General features: G+C 42.7%; 1 protein-coding gene across 12 annotated transcripts in view; it reads right to left on the bottom strand.

The window, feature by feature from the left end:
- The window catches only part of TRRAP (transformation/transcription domain associated protein), a 137,184-nt gene that overhangs the window by 103,217 nt on the left and 12,271 nt on the right, over positions 1-21,696 (bottom strand). For 11 of the 12 annotated variants that reach the window (XR_004057940.1, XR_004057941.1, XM_030932338.1 and 8 more), the window contains 14 exons: positions 20,046-20,150; positions 18,702-18,785; positions 16,756-16,812; positions 14,401-14,526; positions 12,745-12,822; positions 12,477-12,565; positions 11,526-11,622; positions 8,012-8,150; positions 6,544-6,622; positions 3,970-4,204; positions 2,522-2,885; positions 2,339-2,436; positions 1,675-1,869; positions 728-919 (listed from right to left, as the gene is read on the bottom strand). Coding sequence is in view for 10 of the 12 variants with exons in the window: in XM_030932338.1 (XP_030788198.1) it covers positions 728-919; positions 1,675-1,869; positions 2,339-2,436; positions 2,522-2,885; positions 3,970-4,204; positions 6,544-6,622; positions 8,012-8,150; positions 11,526-11,622; positions 12,477-12,565; positions 12,745-12,822; positions 14,401-14,526; positions 16,756-16,812; positions 18,702-18,785; positions 20,046-20,150 (1,938 nt within the window). In the remaining 2 variants the exon portion in view is untranslated. Of the gene's footprint in view, positions 1-727; positions 920-1,674; positions 1,870-2,338; positions 2,437-2,521; positions 2,886-3,969; positions 4,205-6,543; positions 6,623-8,011; positions 8,151-11,525; positions 11,623-12,476; positions 12,566-12,744; positions 12,823-14,400; positions 14,527-16,755; positions 16,813-18,701; positions 18,786-20,045; positions 20,151-21,696 lie in introns of those variants that run through there. The other variant, XM_030932340.1, reaches the window with a different exon arrangement.

The raw sequence follows: 21,696 nt of genomic DNA, 5'->3' as shown, positions 1-21,696 counted from the left end.
TACACTTCCTATAAAACCCACCCTGAGACCCCAGCTCTGGGAGAATGAGGTCTCCTGTCTCCTTGTCAATCGACCTTGCAATAAAGATGCTTTTTTTTTTTTTCCTGAAAAGCTGGTACCATCATATTGGCTTCAATGTGCATCTGGGAGTGAGACCATTGCTTGGTAACATAATCGGAACCGTCACACCATATTTGAGAGGTAGGTGAAGACATTTTTTCCTTCTAATAAGTTCGTTTGCATCAATGAAATGTTTAAAAATAAGAGCCATCTGTTCCTATTTTATTTCTGTAACCCCAAAAATAAATTAGGTTTAAAAAGAAAATCAGTGGTATCAATACTAATAACACCACACTTGCTTGCCATAAGAGTTTTGGATTTTTCATTTTAAGTTACCAGACAAATTAGTTATTGCTTAGAAATACACGGAATGTTTTTCACACTTAGCCCTTATTTGTTGCAAATATTTACTACTTCAAAGAGCACTTTATAAATATAGAGAGTCACTACAATTTCTGTTTAAAAGTGAAAATAAGAATTAAAAAAAAACAAGCCAGGCACACTCACAGTGGTGAGTGCCTGTAGTCCCAAAAACTGGGGAGACTAAGGCAGGTAGATTGCTTGAGTTCAGAAGGCTGACCAGCCTGGGCAACACAGTGAGGCCCTGTCTCTAACAACAGTAACAAAACCCTGAACAGAAGTACTACTTAGATTAAATGGACTTTACCTTCAGCATTTGTTCATTTTCAGCCGCAAAGAGGGAGACAGAGCCAAAGACCAGCTTAAATAGCTTGAGGTACAGGTTGGAGAGCTCCACGTTGGAGCCCATTTCTGGCAGGCGATCAAGGAGGTATTCCACCAGAATCGTAGCAAACAGAGCAGAGGTAGTAGGATTTGCCAAGAAGGAATTGGCAACAATCTGTCAAAACAAGAAACACATGTGAAAAATTAATCCCTTCCCCAAAGCAGCTTTAAGACAAAGTAGTGAGCTTTCCAACAACATAAAACCAGGCCTGTATCACACACTCCAAGAAATTTAATTATCTACCAAAGGAAAAAAATGAAATGGGTTTACTGAGCACAGAGCAGGGCAGTTCACTTCAATGATGTAATCTGTTATTTCATCCTCATCATCAAATACCAAGGACTACATTTAACACATTTTTTTTTTTGAGACTTTGAGAAAGGGGTCTCTGTCACCCACACTGGAGTGCAGTGGTGTGATCTCAGCTCACTGCAGCCTCAACCCCCTGGGTTCAAACAATCCTCCTGCCTCAACCTCCCGAGTAACTAAGACTACAGGTGTGCGCCACCACACCCAGCTAATTTTTGTATTTTTTGTAGAGACAGGTTTCACCATTGTTGCCCAGGCTGATCTCAAACTCCTGGGCTCAAGCTATCCTCGGCCTCCTAAAGTGCTGGGATTACAGGCATAAGCCATCGCAACCGGCCCACACATTTATTTCTACTAATGAAAGGAATTGAAGCAAAGCATTTGAATCTTTCAAAAATTGTTTCAAGACATTACGGCCTAATATTTCTTTAAATTTCATGCTATAAGCACATCTTTGGCTACATTATTTTTAAAATCCTTGAAATAAATGAAGAAGTATTGAAGACATAAAGAATTGTAAAATTAATGTTCAAGCAATGTTAAAAAAAGGAGTTTTATACCTGAAGAGCATAATTTTTTGAGATTCTCTCCACCATATAAGGGACCGTAGTTTGGAAGATTTCTTTGAACGTTAAGGGGTTCATCATTGTGAACACGCCAGCGAAGTGCTCCAACACCTCCTTCTCCTCTTTCATTCTCACAGTCTGGCAGTTGGCCACGCGGATGTATGTCTGTCCATTTCCTGCTATCTGGACCTAATACGGGGAAAAAAGCCACCCACCGCATTAAAACTGAACCTCTCTGAATATGTTCCATTACATAACCAGATCAGCTGCACACTTAAAATAGAGCACTTAAATTAGATAACAAATGTCCCCCTCCAAAACCTTTTAAATTCTCCTTTCTCACCTTAATTTTAGCAAAGAATTAAAAAAAAAAAAAAACCTCTAGGTGTTCAGACCATGAAAAAAATCAGTAAACTTAAGTCTTATATTTCTATTGCATTCCGTTTATACCATCTGCCCCACAAAATGCACATAGACTCTTATAAATAAGAATTCCCACATAAACCCAGCGCTGTTGTGAAACAAAGCATACCTGGGTATACAAATACTGTGGACCATCCAAATACTAACAGCTCTCACTGCCACCCCATCACTAGCACCTCTAATACTAAGAGGTACTTTCCATATGTGAAAACCTGGCTGGAGGGCACTTCCTTACCTGATAAATATCTAAAGCTTGCATTGCATATTTCACAAGTTTGATGTAAATCTGTGTCTCTTTGGGTTGTAACTGCTTGTTGGGAATGAACTGAGCTTCTGGAAAAAAGAAAGTATATTAACTCGAATAACATTCACTTTATGAAAAGCATTGTTTGTCTACATAACTGAAGAGCAGAATTACCACCAGGCGCTTTGCACGATGTTATGCCCCACGTGATTGTCTTGACACCACACACCAAGGTTTTGACCAAACTTCGACAATCTGTGACTTGGAATGTCTGCTTGTCTTCTTTGTCCTTTTCTCCTTGCTTCTCAAAGGGAGGCACGGGGGCCGGGGTCACAGGGGTGGCAGGTGGAGGTGGGGGCGGGGGTGGAGCTGGGGCAGGGACAGGGGCTGGGGAGGGAGCAGGGCCAGGAGCTGCAGGAGCAGTGGGCACCCCGGGCAGAGCTGCTTCCACGGCTCCAAGTTCTGACTGAGGCTTGCACTTCTTAAAAATGGCAGAGAGCTGGTACCGAGCAATGGTGTGGAATTTGAGAACGAAAACCTAATGGGCAGAGAAATTCAAGGGGGAGGACAGAATTATTTCTCTTCAACAGGCCAAATACCGCTCAGACCACAGTGAAACAAGATGGGACTGATGTGAGCTGCTGAAGTCATGCTGCTTTTCTATGAGGCTGGCGCCAAAGGAATTGCGGCTTTTGCCATTACATTAACTGAAACACAGTTACTTTTGTACCAATCCAACAAAACTGGTGGAAGGCTGGTAACATCTGGACATCTCCTTTGTGCCAGGTGTAAAGAAAAAGAAAAGTGCTGGTTTACTCCCAACACCATCTCCATTTTGCAAGTGCAGAGTATGGCTCAGGAAGGCTGAGTGACTGGCCTGACAGGCATGGCCTGGATTTCACCCAGGACTACAGGCCTCATCCCACCAGGGCACCGCCACCACCCCCGGGGCTCAGGAATCACATCCCTCATACTCTGGGTGTCTCCCCAGAGATGTCCACAGCCAGTCTAGCACTTGGGTACTATGCCTCCAGAAAAATAACTCTCCTAATTACTTGCCAGGAAGTGTGCTAAGAGCTTTCAAGCACTGCCTGATTTAACTCCACAGCGATCCTATGAGGCAGATATCGCCACCTCAGGGGAAAAGATGAAAAAACTGATGGACAGAAGCGAGGCACCTGGGGAGCCTGGGTCTGAACCTAGGTGGTCTAACTCCTGGGATCGAGCCTAGCAATCGAGCCGCCCCTACAGCACTGGTTCAAGTTTAGCCACAAGTCGGGCATGGTGGCTCACACCTGTAATCCCAGCACTTTGGGAGGCTGAGGCAGGAGGATCACTTGAGGCCAGGAGTTCAAGACCAGCCTGGCCAACATGGGAAAACCGTGTCTCTACCAAAACATAAAATGTTAGTTGGGCGTGATGGTGCATGCCTATAATCCTAGCTACTTGGGAGGCTGAGGTATGAGAATCACTTGAACCCAGGGGGCAGAGGTTGCAGTGAGCTGAGATCACGCCACTGCACTCCAGCAAGGCTCTGATTAAAAAAAAAAAAAAAAAAAAAAAGGTTTAGCCACAAACAGGATAGACTGCAGGATGGATGATACTCTCAGAAGAGCTGGTACCTCTAGCATCCGCATCAGGACGTCTCTCCCATTGCCGCTCTCCTGCTCGCTCTTGGAACGGATGCAGTCCACCAGGTTCAGCAGGAGCTTGCAGGACATGGTCTGGATGCTGCTGGGCAGGGACTCATCGTCGATGTTCTTGGCGAAGAGCTGGACCGCGAGGGAGAGGTCGCTGAGGGGCAGGTGCTGGCGGACATGGTGCACGAGGTCAGCCAGTGTGCTGTAGGCGAGGGGCCTGCGGGCAGAGACCTCCGCTAGTGCTCATTCCCATGTGACCATGCCTGCTGCAGCAGGCCACTAGGGACATCACCATCTGCCCCAGGAACACCACCACTGGGACGACACAGTTACATGGCCCGTTTTCCCCACGTTACTCTCTCCCAGATACATGACGGAAGAGGGCTCAAGTTTTGTACTGATACCTCCATCTTTACCTTCCAAGCTAAAAGGTTAACTTTATGCACGCCATAAAGTTGCTAACAGATGCTGGCACATACAGCTAACCCAAGGAGGAATATTACCAGCTTGATCATGCACTGAATGGGCTTTGTTGCTCAAAAATAAATACGACAGGTCAATCGATCTTTATATATGATGACCACTTTACAGAAACACAGTAAGAATTTTCAGGCTATGAGTTTTTCCCCCCACTAAACACATGGACACCTGCCATGTGCCAGATGCTGGGCTAGATGCCAGGGACATCTCAGTGACCAGAGCCCCTGCCCTCAGGAAGCTTACTTACAGCAGATAAACACACAAGAAATAAGCTACACAAGTTAATAAGTGCTGGGGGAGATGCAAAAAGGATACATGAGGAAGATAAGAGGGGGGAGCTATTCTTAAACAGGGTACCAGGACAGTTCCTTTGAGGTGGCATCTTAAAGACAAAAAGGGGCCATAAGGTAAAAATCCAGGGAAATTTCCAAATGGAAGAAACAGGAAAGATAAAGACCCAGAGGTGGTAACTGCCTGAAGTAGCCAAGAAGCTATAGGGGCCAGTGTGGCTGCAGCACACCAGGGAGGGCAGCTGTAGGGGCCAGCATGGCTGCAGCAGGTCAGGGAGGGGAGCTGTACAGGGTGGCGTGCTGCAGCAGGTTGGGGAGGGGAGCTGCAGGAGCCAGTGTGGCTGCAGCAAGTCAGAGAGGAAGGACCAACACAAGATGTAGAACAGGTGGACAGAGCCAAATCACACAGAGACTCAAATGCTATGGTCAAGAATTTGGGTTTTGTCTAAGAACAACAGAAAGCTACTGGAGGGCTTCGAGCAGGAGTAACATAATCTAACATCCAATTCTAGGCAGGTTCAACCCCAAGTTACAAAAAATGTCTATTTTATAACAACATTGTCTACAGAAAACAGTGAGAAAACTGTATCATATTCAAAGGATCCTAAACATTTTTCAAAAGATCCATCACACCTTCCTCACTGGAAGCAAAATATGACAAATATTGATCCATTTTATAATGTAAAGATGATTAAATGTTAATTTTATGCTTTAGAAATAGTAACCATTATCACTTTTTTTTTTTTTTGAGACAGAGTTTCGCTCTTATTGCCCAGGCTGGATTGCAATGGCATGACCTCGGCTCACCACAACCTCCACCTCCTGGGTTCAAGCAATTCCCCTGCCTCAGCCTCCCGATTAGCTGGGATTACAGGCATGCGCCACCACACCCGGCTAATTTTGTATTTTTAGTAGAGACGGGGTTTCTTCATGTTGGTCAGGCTGGTCTCAAACTCCTGACCTCAGGTGATCCGCCCACCTCGGGCTCCCAAGGTGCTGGGATTATAGGCGTGAGCCACTGTGCCTGGACACAACTACTTTTTTTTTTTTAAGTGTAAGAAACAAAGATTATACGGACATACATTAAGATATTAGCAACATTACTTCATCTCCCTGTGCAGGACCAAAAGGTTTTCTTCCCTTCTATCTTCCAGGTAGGTTATCACAAAAAAAATTTTTTTAACGAAAAAAGATGCATTATACAAAAAGCAAAAAACAATAATAAAGTCAGATAAAGCGTTACCTAAAATTTAAATCAAGATGATTACTCTGATTTCTTCCTTTAAGCTAAAGAACAAAAAGTAATCTAAGGGCTTTCCAAAAATCCTGCAATTCTTGGCTGGGCACAGTGGCTCACACCTGTAATCCCAGCACTTGGAGGCTGAGGCAGGCAGATCACCTGAGGTCAGGAGTTTAAGACCAGCCTGGCCAACAGGGTGAAACCCCATCTCTACTAAAAATACAAAAATTAGCCAGGTGTGGTGGTAGGCACCTGTAATCCCAGCTACTCGGGCAGCTGAGGCAAGGGAGAATTGCTTGAACCCAGGAGGCAAAGGTTGCAGTGAGTTGAGTTTGCACCACTACACTCCAGGCTAGGTGACAGAGTGAGACTGAGCCTCAAAATAAATAAATAAATAAAACAAAAACAAAAATCCTGCAGTCGTAAACCTAACAGGTGTGTCAAGGCCCAACAGCCTGTGTTCACTGAAACACTTGTAACATGAAGTGCCAGTAACTGATGTTCCTGGCATTTAACCAATCAGATATTACTGGTTTAATCTCGTACCTTAGAGTCTCTCGGGCAGTATATCCTGAGCCAATTAGTATGGATTCATCAAACAGCTTGTCCATGCAAGGAATGAACTCTAGAAGACAAACATCCATTGCACAAATCACTAAAAAAACCAATTACACATTAAATTACTTTATAGTGCTTTCAAAAAGTAGCTAGCCCGCAGTCTGATATGCAACCCAGGCCTGAAAAGGGACAGAGAGGAGACCAGAAAGGCACAAATGCTATTTCAGTCTAACACAGCAGCTCTACTAGGCCACACCAGCCACCTACTGTCAAAGACGCAGTCAGGGTCATGTTCAGGGTCAGAGATCAAATTAAGAATAAATCAGCTTGGAGTCCCCAGGCAGAGATTTCACCTCTGGCACTTAACCATGGGCACATCCCACCGTCCTTAAACATTGCCACCACCCTCCCAACCAGTTTGGAGAAGAGAATGGGATCTCTTAAATGCTCCTTTACTACCCTGAAGCATACTGAGAAGACCTAAGAATGTTTCTCTACATAAATCACAAAGGTCCAGGCGTTTTTACAATGTTCTCACAGATATGAGTCCCAGGTTACGGTTCCCGATTCCCTGGATGATGCTCACCAGAATCCCCACCGGGGTTCCTCTCTTGCTCTATTCCTGCAGGTGGAACCACCCCTAAACTTACTCTCTGCGCCCTTGCAGGCCTGAACCTAACCAGGGTTCTATAGAAACAGCCGGTCACCACTCAGGGACAATTCAGGCTTCTGAGGATATGCAGATGGGGCAGCGACAGCATGTCCACACTTGCCCTGGGGAGCTCTATTAATACAATGATCCCAAAGAATGTACAGGTTCTGCAATAAGCCTCACACAAAGCCAGCTGCAGTAAGTCAAATAAAGTACACTTTCCACCAGCTCATAGCCATTGAGGGTCACACCTGTCCCAGCACTTTGGAAGGTTGAGGAGGGCACATCACTTGAGGTCAGGAGTTCGAGACCAGTCTGGTCAACACGGTGAAATCCCCTCTACTAAAAATAAAACAACCAGGCATGGTGGTGGGTGCCTGTAATTCCAGCTCCTTGGGAGGCTGACACATGAGAACCGCGCCTGGCTGAGATCTGATGGTTTTAAAAACGGGAGTTTCCCTGCACAAGCTCTCTCTCTTTGCCTGCCACCATCCACTAAGGTGTGACTTGCTCCTCCTTGCTTTCTGCCATGACTATGAGGCCTCCCCAGCCATGTGGAACTGTAAGTCCATTAAACCTTTTTTTGGTAAATGCCCAGTCTTGGCTATGTCTTTATCAGCAGCGTGGAAACAGACTAATACAGGGAGGCAGAGAAGGAGAGAAAAGAGGGGAAAGAACAAACCCAAGACAGCAATGAAGGAAGCAGGGACACATGGAAACCTCGCAACACAACTATGGAACGTCAGCCGAGTCCCCAAAGACGGCTGTAGCATCGGCATTCAAGACAAGACAGGTCGGACGTACGGTTTCTCAGCTCTGTGGTGAGGATGTGTTTGGCAGCAATCAGAAGCTCCTTTCTGAGGTGTGCAGTCTCTGCTGGACAATTTGAAAGTAACTGGAGCATTCCTTTCACCATCTGCTGAGAATACTTAGTCACCAACTCCTGTAAGAACAGAGTGAGCCAACACAGTTACACGGATAGGAGAGTGTTGAGAAAAATTAAAATGTTATTAGCTTCTTAAAAATTCAGTAAGACCTTTGGGAGGCCGAGGTGGGTGGGTCGCATGAGGTCGGGAGTTCGAGACCAGTCTGGCCAACATGGTGAAACCCCATCTTTACTAAAAATACAAAAATTAGCTGGGTGTGGTGGCGCACGCCTGTAATCCCAGCTACGTGGAAGGCTGAGGCACAAAAATCGCTTGAACCTGGGAGGAGAAGGTTGCAGTGAGCCAAGATGACGCCACTGCACTCCAGCCTGGGCGAAAGAGTGAGACTCTTGTCTCCAAAAAAAAAAAAAAAAAAAACATTAAGACTAAGCTTGACTCAAGTGACCCTCATAAAGTAGCAGGCCTACTTACACAGCAATATCCAAGAAGTTTTAATGGTATGTGTGTGCATGTATACAATGCCATACGGGAAGGAGGTATAGCCGCAGAGCAGTCTCTTTTACATGGTGAGAGACTGTGGATGCCTTCTTTGTACTTCTCTGTATTTTCCCAACTTTCAACAGTGAACATGTATTACTTTCACTGTTGAACAGAAAGACAATTAAGTACTGAAAGATTTTTATTTTTTAGAGATGAGGTCTCGCTGTGTTGTTCAGGCTTAAGTGTGGTGGTATGATCAAGGCTCACTGCAGCCTCGACTTCCTGGGCTCACGCCATCCTCCCACCTCAGTAGCTGGGACTAAGGGTGCATACCACTATGCCTGACTAATTTTCTTTTTCTTTTCTTTTTTTTTTTAGAGATGGGGTCTTGCTATGTTGCCCAGGCTGGCCTCCAACCCATGGGCTCAAGCAATCCTTCCACCTTGGCCTCTCAGACTGCTGGAATTATACGCATGAGCCACCATGCCAGGCTTGTAAGAGTTTTTAAAAGTAATTGCTTGTTTACTCAGTCATCCCAGTAATGTAAGTTGTGAACAACAGTGAAGCCAACTTGAGCCAACTCAGAACAGCTCTAATCACAATCTTCTTTTGGGGTGTCAGCAGAAGGCCACTCACCAAGATAATGCAAGCTGACTAACATGTCAAGGGGTACCTAATTAAGACTTTTTACACCAAATGTTCCATTTTCGTCATGTAAGCTATCATTATCTAGTTATATACATTAAAATTAAGGGGGAAAAGGTTACAAATGCTTTCAAAAGTAGTTTTTATTCTAAACAATTCAGCACCTGTTTTAATTTTTATTTTTCTGAAATAAAAGCCTTACAAAAAGCATAAATTACAATCCAATTCCACTGATATATATGAGTACTGAATTTATTCCATACTATAGAACAATCATGTAAGAATTCTTTTCAAAAACACTAATAGGAGATAAGGTATTTTTTCCTTCAAGTTCTTATGATTTAAATAAGGACACAACTATGCATGAAAAAATGAAACAAAAATCCACCATACAGGCTCCTCAGAAAAGCACCCAGAATTTCATTAGTTTTACTGATAATGCTCCACCACACAGGCTCCTTAAAAAAGCACCCAAAACTTCTTTATCAGTTTTATTGATAATGCCTTTTAAATTCCAATCTCTCTCACACCTAGCTGCCACAACACACAACTTTTAACAGCAGCAAAAGTCAATGAACCAAATAGGTTCATACAAAAATCTGCATGTAAATGTGTATAGCTGCTTTATTAATAATGGCCAAAAATGAAACAGGCAAATCCATAAGGACAGAAAGTACATTCGTGGTTGCCAAGAGCATGTAGTCAAGGAAGGCTGCTGATGGGAGAGGGTTTCTTTTCGGGGTGATGACATTATTCTAAAATTGGATGGTGGTAATGGTACATATCTGTGGCTAAACTAAAAACTACTTAATTGTACACTTAAAGAGGTGGAATTTTATGATACATAAACTGCATCTCAATAAAGCCGGTTTTAGGCCTGCCTCACACCTATAATCCTAGCAACTTGGGAGGCTAAGATGGGCAGATCACTTGAGGTCAGGGGTTCGAGACCAGCCTGGGCAACATGGCCAAACCTCGCCTCTACAAAAAATACAAAAATTAGCCAGGCGTGGTAGTGCATGCCTGTAATCACAGCTACTCCAGTGGCTGAGGCACAAGAATAGTTTGAACCAGTGAGGCAGAGGCTGCAGTGAGCTGAGATTGTGCACTGCACTCCAGCCTGGGCAACAGAGTGACACTCTGTCCCAAAAATTAGTAAGTAAGGCCGGGCGCGGTGGCTCAAGCCTGTAATCCCAGCACTTTGGGAGGCTGAGACGGGCGGATCTTGAGGTCAGGAGATCAAGACCATCCTGGCTAACACGGTGAAACCCCGTCTCTACTAAAAAATACAAAAAACTAGCCAGGCGAGGTGGCGGGCACCTGTAGTCCCAGCTACTCGGGAGGCTCAGTGAGGCAGGAGAATGGCGTGAACCCGGGAGGCGGAGCTTGCAGTGAGCTGAGATCCGGCCACTGCACTCCAGCCTGGGTGACAGAGCAAGACTCTGTCTCAAAAAAAGAAAAAAAAAACTGTAAGTAAATAAATAATAAAGCTGTTTTTAAAAACATTAGAAATAATCTGAATACTCATCAGTTGGTGAATGGATAAACACACACCGTGATACATCCACACAATGAAATTCTACCACTGCGGATTGAGTTGCATCCTCTTAAAATTCCCATGTGAAAGCCCTAACTCCAAATGTGACTGTATCTGGACACAGAGTATTCAGGAGGGGATGAAAGTTCAGTGAGGTCACAGGGCTGCAGCCGTTATCTGGCAGGACTGTGGCCATGTAAGAGGAGGAGGAGAGAACTCTCCCTCTCTGTTCACCATTGTGAGGACACAGCAGAAGACGGTTGTCTGCAAGGCAGGAAGAAAGCCCTCACAGAAACCTTGATCTCAAACTTCCAGCCTTCAGAACTGTGAGACAACTGCTGCTGTGTAAGCAACCTAGCCTATGGGATTTTTGTTAAGGCTGCCAACCAAAGACAACTACACAGCAATAAAAGGTAATCAGTAAAACAAGGTCCTATCTCAACATTACTGCTAAGTGAAAGAAGCCAGATTTAAAAGGTTGCAGACATCAGACACTGGACATTTCCATTTATATGACATTCTAGAAAGGACAAAACTATGGGTACCAAATAAATTCGTGGGTTTGCCAAGGAATGGAGGTGGTGGGAAGAAACTGACAACAAATGCATAACAATGGAATTTTGGAGGGTGATGGAAACGTACTGTATTTTGATATGTTAGTAATGATTGCCAACATCTGTCAATTCCTAGAACTATACACCCACAAAAGGTGATTTTTATTGTATGTAAACTATCTCAGTAAACCTGACATAAAAGTCAATGACCTTACCTGGTAAATCCTGATGATGTAAGCTAAAAATGACAATGTTTTAATCTGAGCAGCAATGAAGTCAGCGTACAACTCCTTGTTGTAAAGCTTATGTTGCCTGAATAAGAAGAGAACAAAAATATTACCTCTCAATTTCGGGTGGTGTTAGTATTAATTAAAAGCCTGTAACCATCACTAAACCCAAAAGATTGATTTCCACACAGACCCAAGCAATACAGCAGCAATAGCAAAGGTGTCTACACTTTTCCTGCAATTCCAAATAACATACAAGTTTTAAGGGAACACACCCAACAGTTCTCCAACCCTTTCCATAGCAGTTACAACGTGAATCCCACAAAGCCAGTGCCAGGCCGGTCTACTCAATCCGCAGAAAGAATTCGTGTTAACATCTGCTCAGTGCAAGACCCCGACTAGGGCCATGGCCATGGCCAAAGAGGATTCCTCCTCAGATCCTGCCCTCAAATGACACAGCCAGTTTGGCTCCAAGTCAGGAGAGTGCATGAAGACAGTCTCAGGAGGAACATCCTTAGGTTTGAGAAAAAGCTTCACCAAGAGGCTTCAAAGGATGAACACAGCCTATCTGGAGATGAAGGCTGACGGGGAACTGAGGATGTAAAGAACATTCTAGCGCTCAAGCTGAACAATCAGCAAGAACAAAGACTTGAAGATGAGCAAGGTTTGGATATGCCACAGCTGTTATTGAGCACAGTTCACACCTGACGACGTTTCTAATTTACAACACACCAAAATACGGGCTATTATCTCATCTTTCCAAATTAAGAACAAAAATAGCTAAAACTGTCATCTCTGAAATCAGGTGCAGAAAGTCAAGAGTGTGTATTTTACCAAAATTTTATCACTCATAATTTTCATGTCTTAAGAATGACAACAGCAAGTATATTTTTACTTGGAATCCAGGCACCGTTGCAGCTGGCTACACTGACGCCTCACCTGGCTTGTGCAGACACCTGAATGGCAATGGTGTTCATGATCAAGGGCACAAACTCAGCAACAACATTGTGGATGTTCAGTTTGTAGAGCTAAAAGCAAACATACCAGATTTTCATACATCTACACTCTGCTATGGCAACAAAATTTGGCATACCAAAGAATCATCACATTATTTAGCATGTGTGTACTCTACACATCTTTTTGCCCCAGATGTCAATTTTCTCATAAGAAGCCCCAAATCCAAGAGACTAATGAGCAGTACACATACCTGATACATTAAAACAACAATGATGGGCAATTCTGCCAACACTTTCAGAGAAAGTGATCCCCTCGGAATGATGGAATGCTAGAAGACAGAAACGGGTAGGATCTGGGTTACCATTGCAGCATTTAAAATAGCCCCCACCAGTGCCCACTGAGCATCACCCACTGAAAGAGAGAGAACAGAAAACAGTGACACCCCTTTGTAAATATTTGTGATGAAAGATCCAAACTATGTTGAAAACAAACAATGCAGAACTATCATTTAATGTAATTTAATATGAAAGTTAGTTTTTTTTTTGTTTTTTTTTTTTTTTGAGATGGAGTCTCATTCTTGCCAGGCTGGAGGGCAGCGGTACAATCTCGGCTCACTATAGCCTCCACCTCCTGGGTTCAACCAATTCTCCTGCCTCAGCTTCCCAAGTAGCTGGGATTACAGGCACGAACCACCACGCCCAGCTAATTTTTGTGTTTTTTAGTAGAGACACAGTTTTGCCTTGTTGGCCAGGCTGGTCTCAAACTCCCGACTTCAGGTCATCCGCCCACCGCAGTCTCCTGAAGTGCTGGGATTACAGGCATGTGCCACCGTGCCCAGCCTAAAGGTTTTCATAATTTTCTACATAATCATTTGTAAAAACTTCAGGAAAATATGTTGAAACTTGGAAATTCAAATCACCTGAGAAATTTTTAAAACAAATACCTATGATTTTACTTATTTAAAAGAACAGCACAAAGTACAATTTACCCAGCAGTTTTATTCAAAGATATTTATAAAGAGAAAATGCTTACAAATAGAAAAGTGCAACAGCCCTAATACATAAGGACTCATGAAACAAGGAAAATGTTAGGCTCAAAATACAAATAGCCAATGGACATGAACAGACAAGGAAAAAAAGAAAATACAAAGAAATGATACTCAGAAAACAAATTTCTAATTAAGAACAACGAAAGGAGGAAAGCTTTATTCAAAGTTTCTCGTTCATCCTAGCACAAACTGAAACACTCTGTACAACCATTTCAGCAAAACAAACATGGATAATATTAATTCAATCACAAAAACTGTCATAGTAAATGCTCAAAACATGTTACCTATGTGGCAGACACCACAAATATACGATACATTACCTGCGGACCATGCCAGCATTACCTTCACAAAGTCCGTGAGACAGGTTTTTCAGATAACGAGAGGAAAAATAAGGTCAGAACGCAGGTTCGTTAACTTTCCTGGAGTCAGAAAACCCCAGTGGGTGGGGCCGGGACATTGTACTGGAGCTCTCTGTCCCAGAGTCCACATTCTCAGTCACTGAGCTATATACTTTTATCTATAGTTTAAGGGACTTTATTTATGTCAAAAGACTCAAAGCTAAGGGACAGAACAGACACCCCACACCTGGTCTGCTGCTGTTCCCAGCAGGGTGATCCTGGGTTTCAGTAACAACCTTATCTTTCTAGCCTGGCATCAATGACACCAGACAGGTCATTTTCACCCCTCCCAGGCTGCAGAGGACCAGTGATGCTTTGCCAGGCACACATGTTTATTTGTCTTAAATGCCTCCACGTATTTAAGGGGAAAAAAAAAGAAAAAACTTAAATGGTTTAACAGGCCAGTATCTTAAACTACAGGAGCCACCGGTAGAAACAACTCAGTTAGTGAGACACTTACTGTTCGAGTCTCGCTGTCCTCACGCTCCGGGTTGACTTTCACAGCAATTGTCGTTATCATACCAACCATTTCTGGGGGAGGCACTGTGTTCTCGGGGATCACTTGAGGGTTCTCAAAGTAGCGGTTCTACATAAAAATAACAAAAATATTTTTTCCTAAAGTCAAACCCAATATTCATTCCAAAGAAAAAAGCAAAAAAACACCTGACTCTTTGGTGGAAAAAAATAGAATGTTCTACATTTTTATGCTGCACCAACTCCACAGGATTTGGGCTCAGTCATTCATTTTCCAATCCCCCTTAAAGCCTAAACCAACACACCACTAGATGTTTACTCTTCCCACAGGACCATACAGATAACACAACAGGGACCAGGTTCTCCATCTTCAACAACGGAAGACCAAAGCTTGTCTAAAAGTATTTTCTACTCCTTTTTCCCTGGCTAATAAATGATTGAATATAAACCATATCACATTCCTACCACAGTGAGGTAGGAAAGAAGGCACTCCATCCCTCTTGGGAAGAAACTATGGGCTGGCAGTCCCTACTGATTAACTTTTCACTGTCTAAATAGAGATCCAAGAGTGAACAAACAAAACACAGGACTTTTTTTTTTTTCTCGAGACAGAGTCTCACTCTGTCGCCCAGGCTGGAGTGCAGTGGTACGATCTTGGCTCACTGTAACTTCCGCCTCCCAGGTTCAAGCAATTCTCCCGCCTCAGCCTCCCAAGTAGTTGGGATCACTGGCACGCACCACCATGCCTGGCTAATTTTTGTATTTTTAGTAGAGACTGGGTTTTTCACCATGTTGGCTAGGCTGGTCTTGAACTCCCAGCATCAGGTGACCCACCCACCTGGGCCTCCCAAAGTGCTGGGACTGCAGGGGTGAGCCACTGCACCTGGCCAAAACACAGGACATTTTTAAAAGCCAGGACCTCACTGCCATCGTTCACTCTCAGTGGATTTTGGATTTCACGTTCAACAAGGCAGTTGCCTATGAAAAGCAGTGCTCAGGCTCTGACAGGAGAGCAGGCGGTGGGACGCGACAACTAAAAGTCACTAATTTTAAGTTTTATACATTCTCCCCAGACTGAAATCCTTTAAATGCCAAAGAGTCAATTTTATCCTATATCAATTTGAAAACTGTTTTTTGTTTTGTTTTCTTTTGTTTTTTTGAGAGGGAGTCTTGTTCTGTTGCCCAGGCTGGAGTGAGCGCAGTGGCATGATCTTGGCTCCTGGCAAGCTCCGCCTCCCGAGTTCACACCATTCTCCTGCCTCAGCCTCCCAAGTAGCTGGGACTACAGGCGCCTGCCACTACACCCGGCTAATTATTTTGTATTTTTAGTAGAGATGGGGTTTCACCATGTTAGCCAAGATGGTCTCAATCTCCTGACCTCATGATCCACTTGCCTCAGCCTCCCAAAGTGCTGGGATTACAGGAATGGGTAAAAACTTTTTAAAGATTAAAAAAGAAATCTTTAGGCTGATTGCAGTGGCTCACCCCTATAATCCCAGCACTCTGGGAGGCTGAGGCAGGTGGATAACCTGAGGTCAGGAGTTCAAGACCAGCCTGACAGACATGGTGAAACCCCGTCTCTACTAAAACTACAAAATTAGCTGGGTGGAGTGCTGCACGCCTGTAATTCCAGCTACTTGGGAGGCTGAGGCAGGAGAACTGCTTGAAGTCAGAAGGTGGAAGCTGCAGTGAGCAGAGATTGTGCCCCTCTACTCCAGCCTGGGTAGAGACCCAGTCTCCCCGCATCCCCTGCCAAAAAAAAAAGAATTATGATTCCCAGAAGAAGGGTCTGGAAGAAGCTGTTCTTCTGGCAAGAGTGTTTACTTCTAATAAGCGGGAAGGAGATGAGGAGATTTTCCTTTTCTACTCCACAAACCTGTATACTGTGGCACTGCTTGTAAGAGTTAATGAGATCAAAAAAAATGTTAGTAAAATTTTAAAAAAACACTAAAAATAAACACCACCTCCCCAAAAAGTCTTCAAGCCTATAAATTCAACCGTCTTTAAAATGCACAAAGTGAAAAACAAAAGCAAAATCTCCATGTCAATGGTTGCTTACAAGTAAATGAATTATGAAAAGTTTTTTTCCAAAATTGCTACAATAAAAATATATTGCCTTTATGTACAAAAAAAGTATTTACATGAAAGAGAGAAACTAAAAAAGCTATTGTTTTGAATGGCTGACTTATCAACCTAGCTTTTAACCATCACTAAACATTCCCCATTCTAAAATAGTATCCCCTCCCCAAACACTATTTCTCCAACCCAAATGTTCTAAAGACTGTTTGGAATAAGGAAGTATAAACAAATGTAACTAATTAAAACCAAAGTGAAAACATACCACTACTTTTGGAAGCTCCTTGTAAATCTGTTTCACGAAATCCAGAAAATGATGAATCTAAAAAAAGCAGATACTTTCATTACAGGAAGATATTCATAAACAGAAAATACCTATAATAAATAAGAAAAGTTGTAATTGTCTTACTACATAAGAACTCATAAGAGAGGTAAGGAAAATGGTGGGCTCAAGATACAAATAGGCAATGGATGTGAACAAACAAACAAAAAATAAGTAAATATAAAGTACTGATAAACAGAAAACAAGTTTCAGATTCAGGAAGAGCGTAGAGTTGAAAATTAAAATAAATGCCAGTCTTTGCCTTTCAAAAAACAGTAATACACATGCTTGACAGGATGGAATGAGAGACAGACTCTCATACTGTGGGACCATAAACTACTGAAACCTTTCTAGAAATCGGTTTAACACAGGAGCATTAAAACTTCAATGCTTCTGCCTTGGTAATTCTCCTACAAAGCTAGTCTATGAAATAATTTGAAACAAAGGTATTCCATAACAATCATTAAAATAAGAAGTGTGAAATACCTTCAATATCCAGAAATAAGGACACCCATAAGAAAGAATACTCTGTACCCATTAAAAAATAATTGTGGCTGGGCACATGGCTCATGCCTACAATCCTGACACTTTGGGAGGCCGAGACTAGAGGATCACTCGAGGCCAGGAGTTTTAGACCAGCCTGGGCAACATAGAGAGACCCTGTCTCTACAAAAAAAAAATTTTTTTTAATTGTATACAGAATTTTTTATGACTGTGAAAATGTTCACACTTAACATAAAGTGATCAAGCCATACGATGTTATATACAGTATTACCACAATTATGCAGAAAATACACAAACACATTAAGGTGAGAAAAAGGAAAGAAAAGGCCGGGTGTGGCAGTTCACGCCTGTAATCCCAGCACTTTGGGAGGCTGAGGTGGGCGGAACACATGAGGTCAGGAGTAACAGACCAGCCTGGCAACATGGTGAAACCCCATCTCTACTAAAAATACAAAAAAAAAAAAAAAAATTAGCTGGATGTGGTGGCATGAGCCTGCAGTCCCAGCTACTCAGGGAGGCTGAGATAGGAGAATCGCTTGAATCCGGGAGGCAGAGGTTGCAGTGAGCCGAGACTGCACCACTGCACTCCAGCCTGAGTGACAGAGGAAGACTCATCTCAAAAAAAAAAAAAAAAGAAAAAGAAAGAAAGAAAGAAAAAGAAAAGGAAAGAAAATCACCAAGATATAAAATCCTGTTTTTGAGATGGCAGGAATCCTATTTCATCTTTATACTTTTAATTTCTATTTTAAGTAATTTAATTCAATAAATAATTTTTAATTGTAATAAGTAATTTAATTTCTATATTAAATCATCTGTAACAGGCACTTACTTAGGTTATCATCAGAGAAGATATAATTATGGTAAATGTATACTTGCTGCTTACTGTATAGGTAGATGCCAATCTACCTATACAGTAAGCACTCTGCTAAGAACTTTAAATTTTATGCCTAATTCCTCAAATGACATTTTAAGGATGTCATTTTACAGAAAAATTTCTAAAAGGTTACAAACTTAACCAGTGTCACACAGCTACTGAATTGCAGAGGTGAGATTCAAACCCGGCTCTGGCTTCAGAGCCCACATCTTAATCCCTGTACAACATAAAATGACTTGTACATCATATGCATAAATACCAGAACAGCCCAAATAACCTGTCAGTTTGGTCATTTAATACATTTCAACTACGGAACCAATTTAGCAAAGTATTGATAAATACATTTTTTTTAAAGTCAATATTAAACTCATAAAGAAATGCCCCAAACTTAGGCTATATTTCTATACTTGAAAACAGCATGCGTTCAGTCAACTTTGAGAAAGCAAAAAAATTCACAGAAGGAACATGCTGACACACTTTATAAATGCTATCAGGATTTTAAACAACTTACTTCTTGTGTGATCGGTGGCCTGAACTGTTTGTGTAGCTCAATAATTATTCTTAGACAAATAAGAACATTTTCTTCATTTTCCGTCTAAAAAAAAGCATTTAAAGAAAGTTATACTTCTGACAACCAGCTTTAAAGACTAATTCTCTAAGCAGTTTCTGCACACACACTTTCCATCAACCAGCTTCCATTGGATTTGCTGAAAATTTACCAGCTCACAGAACACAGTTGTTCCAGACAGAAAGCTTCGTGCGCCACAAGAAGGGAATCTCACCAGCCAGCTCTGCATGAGTAACCTGCACAGGGGCTTCACTGGCCTTCATGGCAAGTGGCACCAGGAGCTAAGGACTTCCTGGCCCAAATGACACTTACCGTTGTTAGACAATATTGTGAAAAGACCAGTAAAGAATTATTGGGCAAGCACCATGGACTGGACCCTGTGCTAAGCACCTTACAAATGCTCTGTGAGGATGGGGTTCCATCTACATTTGACCTGTGAGGGAGCAAAATCTCAGGGGTTAAGCAATGTGGCTGGCATGACACAGCAACAAAGTGTCCCAGCCAAGACTGAATCCAAACTCAACTTTCCAAGGGGCCCAGAAACACGACTGAAATCTAACTGCATCAAGACTGAGAGGGCGAGGTGGCTCACGCCTGTAATCTAAGCACTTTGGGAGGCCAAAGCAGGTGGATCACGAGGTCAGGACTTCAAGACAAGCCTGACCAACATGGCGAAATCCTGTCTCTACTGAAAATACAAAAATCAGCTGGGCGTGGTGGCACGGGCCTGCAATCCCAGCTACTCGGGAGGTTGAGGCAGGAGAATCACTTGAACCCAGGAGGCGGAGGATACAGTGAGCGAAGATCACACCACTGACTCCAGACTGAGCAACACAGCGAGACTTCATCTCAAAAAAAAAAAAGGCTAAGAGAAGCAAGAAAACAATTTTGGAGGTGCCAGATAGATTCACCCTAAGGATGTCAGATACTCTTTATGAGCATCTACTAGGTGTAATGCGCTGCACTGGAGATATACACGGAAAGAACAATGCAAGTGAGCCACTCACTGGGCGTCTGTGGGCCCACACCTGGCTCACCGTCCACAACCGTTTCAAAGATACCACTACGTCTAGCCAATTCCTCAGTTAACTCGATGATTTTCAATTAAGTAAACTTTCTGAGTGGAGGAAATGGGGGAAAAGGGACATTAAGAAAAAGTTTTACTCCTGTGACTCGGAATTTGGGCAAAAGATAAAAACAGTTGTATAATGTTGAAATTTACCATAAAAAAAATCAGTGAAAGTTTTACATGCGGCTATACGACAAGAATGAATTCTCAAAAGTTACCTCTAAAAAGCGAAACATCACAGACAAAACATTTTTTGTGTGAGGACGAAGATGTTCGTTGGTTGGTATTCTATGAATTATTTCAAGTACTAGCTTCCGCAGTTGCTGGCAAGAAAAAATAAATAAATGCAAGGATAAAAATACTTCTAAGCGTTCCAAATTAATTATCTTACACTCTGCAAGTGTCACACAGCTGTTTACACCCAGCACTAGCAACAAACCACCATCCTACAATATGGACCCAATTTTTGAAACAGTCCTAGAAACTACTTAAATGTAACCCAAAGTAAGTACTGCAGATGATCATTTTTAGTATTTCTACAACTCTGTACTGACTCTTAATCGACTAAACCAATTTCTCCTCTTCCATGGCTTATCAGTAAGTCCAACAGACGGACACTGGTGTACGAACATGGAGTCCACTGAAGATAAAAGAGCAAAACACAAACTGAACATAGTTTGGGATCTCCCCTTACCATCTCGCATTAGCTTCCATAATGCTATCACCAACCACCTTGGGCCCAAGGACTAGTTACATCATGAGCTGTGCTAAGCTTCTGTGATTCTGTCTGTGGAGCTGACAACTAAAACCTCAAATACATAAGGTCTTGCACCAGTATGATATAAAAATGCTTTATTTACTAAGAAGCTGGTGTTATGGGAATGTTTTTTAAAAGTTATTTTTAAGAACTACATGCTGAAATATTTATAGAAAAAGTAGTAGGCCAGGTGCAGTGGCCTGTAATCTCAACACTTTGGGAGGCCGAGGTGGGTGGATCACCTGAGGTCAGGAGTTCGAGACCAGCCTGGCCAACATGGTCTCTACTAAAATACAAAAATTAGCCGGGCATGGTGGTGTGCGCCTGTAATCCCAGCTACTTGGGAGGCTGAGGCAGGAGAATTGTTTGAACCTGGGAGGCAGAGGTTGCAGTGAGCTGAGTTCGTGCCACTGCACTCCAGCCTGGGTGACAGAGTGAGACTTTGCCTCAAAAAAAAAAAAAAAAAAAAAAAAAAAAAAAAAAAAAAAAAAAAAAAAAGTATATACACATATATACACACACACATATATACATATATACACACACGTGTGTGTGTATATATATATATATATATAATGGGACTATTTCTAAATGATCAAGGCAGGGAGGTACAAACAGTGTATTGGGGGTGTGTGGATAAAACAAAATTGACCATGAGCTATAAGAACTGACATTAGGCTAGGCGCAGTGGCTCACACCTGTAATACCAGAGTTTTGGGAGGCTGAGGAAGGAGGACCTATTGAGCTCAGGAGTTCAAGACCAGCCTGGGCAACAGAGTAAGACACCCATTCTCCACATAAAATTTTTTTAAAATTAGCCAGGCATTGTGGCGCACACCAGTAGTCCCAGCTACTGGGCAGACTGAGGTGGGAGGATCACCTGAGACCAGGAAGTCAAGGCTGCAGTGAGCTGTGATGGCACCACTGCACTCCAGCCTGGGTGTCAGAGTGAGACTTTGTCTTTAAAAAAAAAAAAAAGAAATGACATTAATAAGATAATAAGATTGGAGTTGGGCAACAGGTATGGGAGGGGTCATTTCTTCTTCTGTATACATTTGCACTGGTCTATAACAAACAGTGTACACACATACGACATCAGTTGGCAAATGTGA

The sequence above is a fragment of the Rhinopithecus roxellana genome, chromosome 6, assembly GCF_007565055.1.
Source record: "Rhinopithecus roxellana isolate Shanxi Qingling chromosome 6, ASM756505v1, whole genome shotgun sequence".
NCBI classification, from domain to species: domain Eukaryota; kingdom Metazoa; phylum Chordata; class Mammalia; order Primates; family Cercopithecidae; genus Rhinopithecus; species Rhinopithecus roxellana.
The sequence above is the reverse complement of the archived record's forward strand: the minus strand, read 5'-3'. Positions and strand labels throughout refer to the sequence as shown.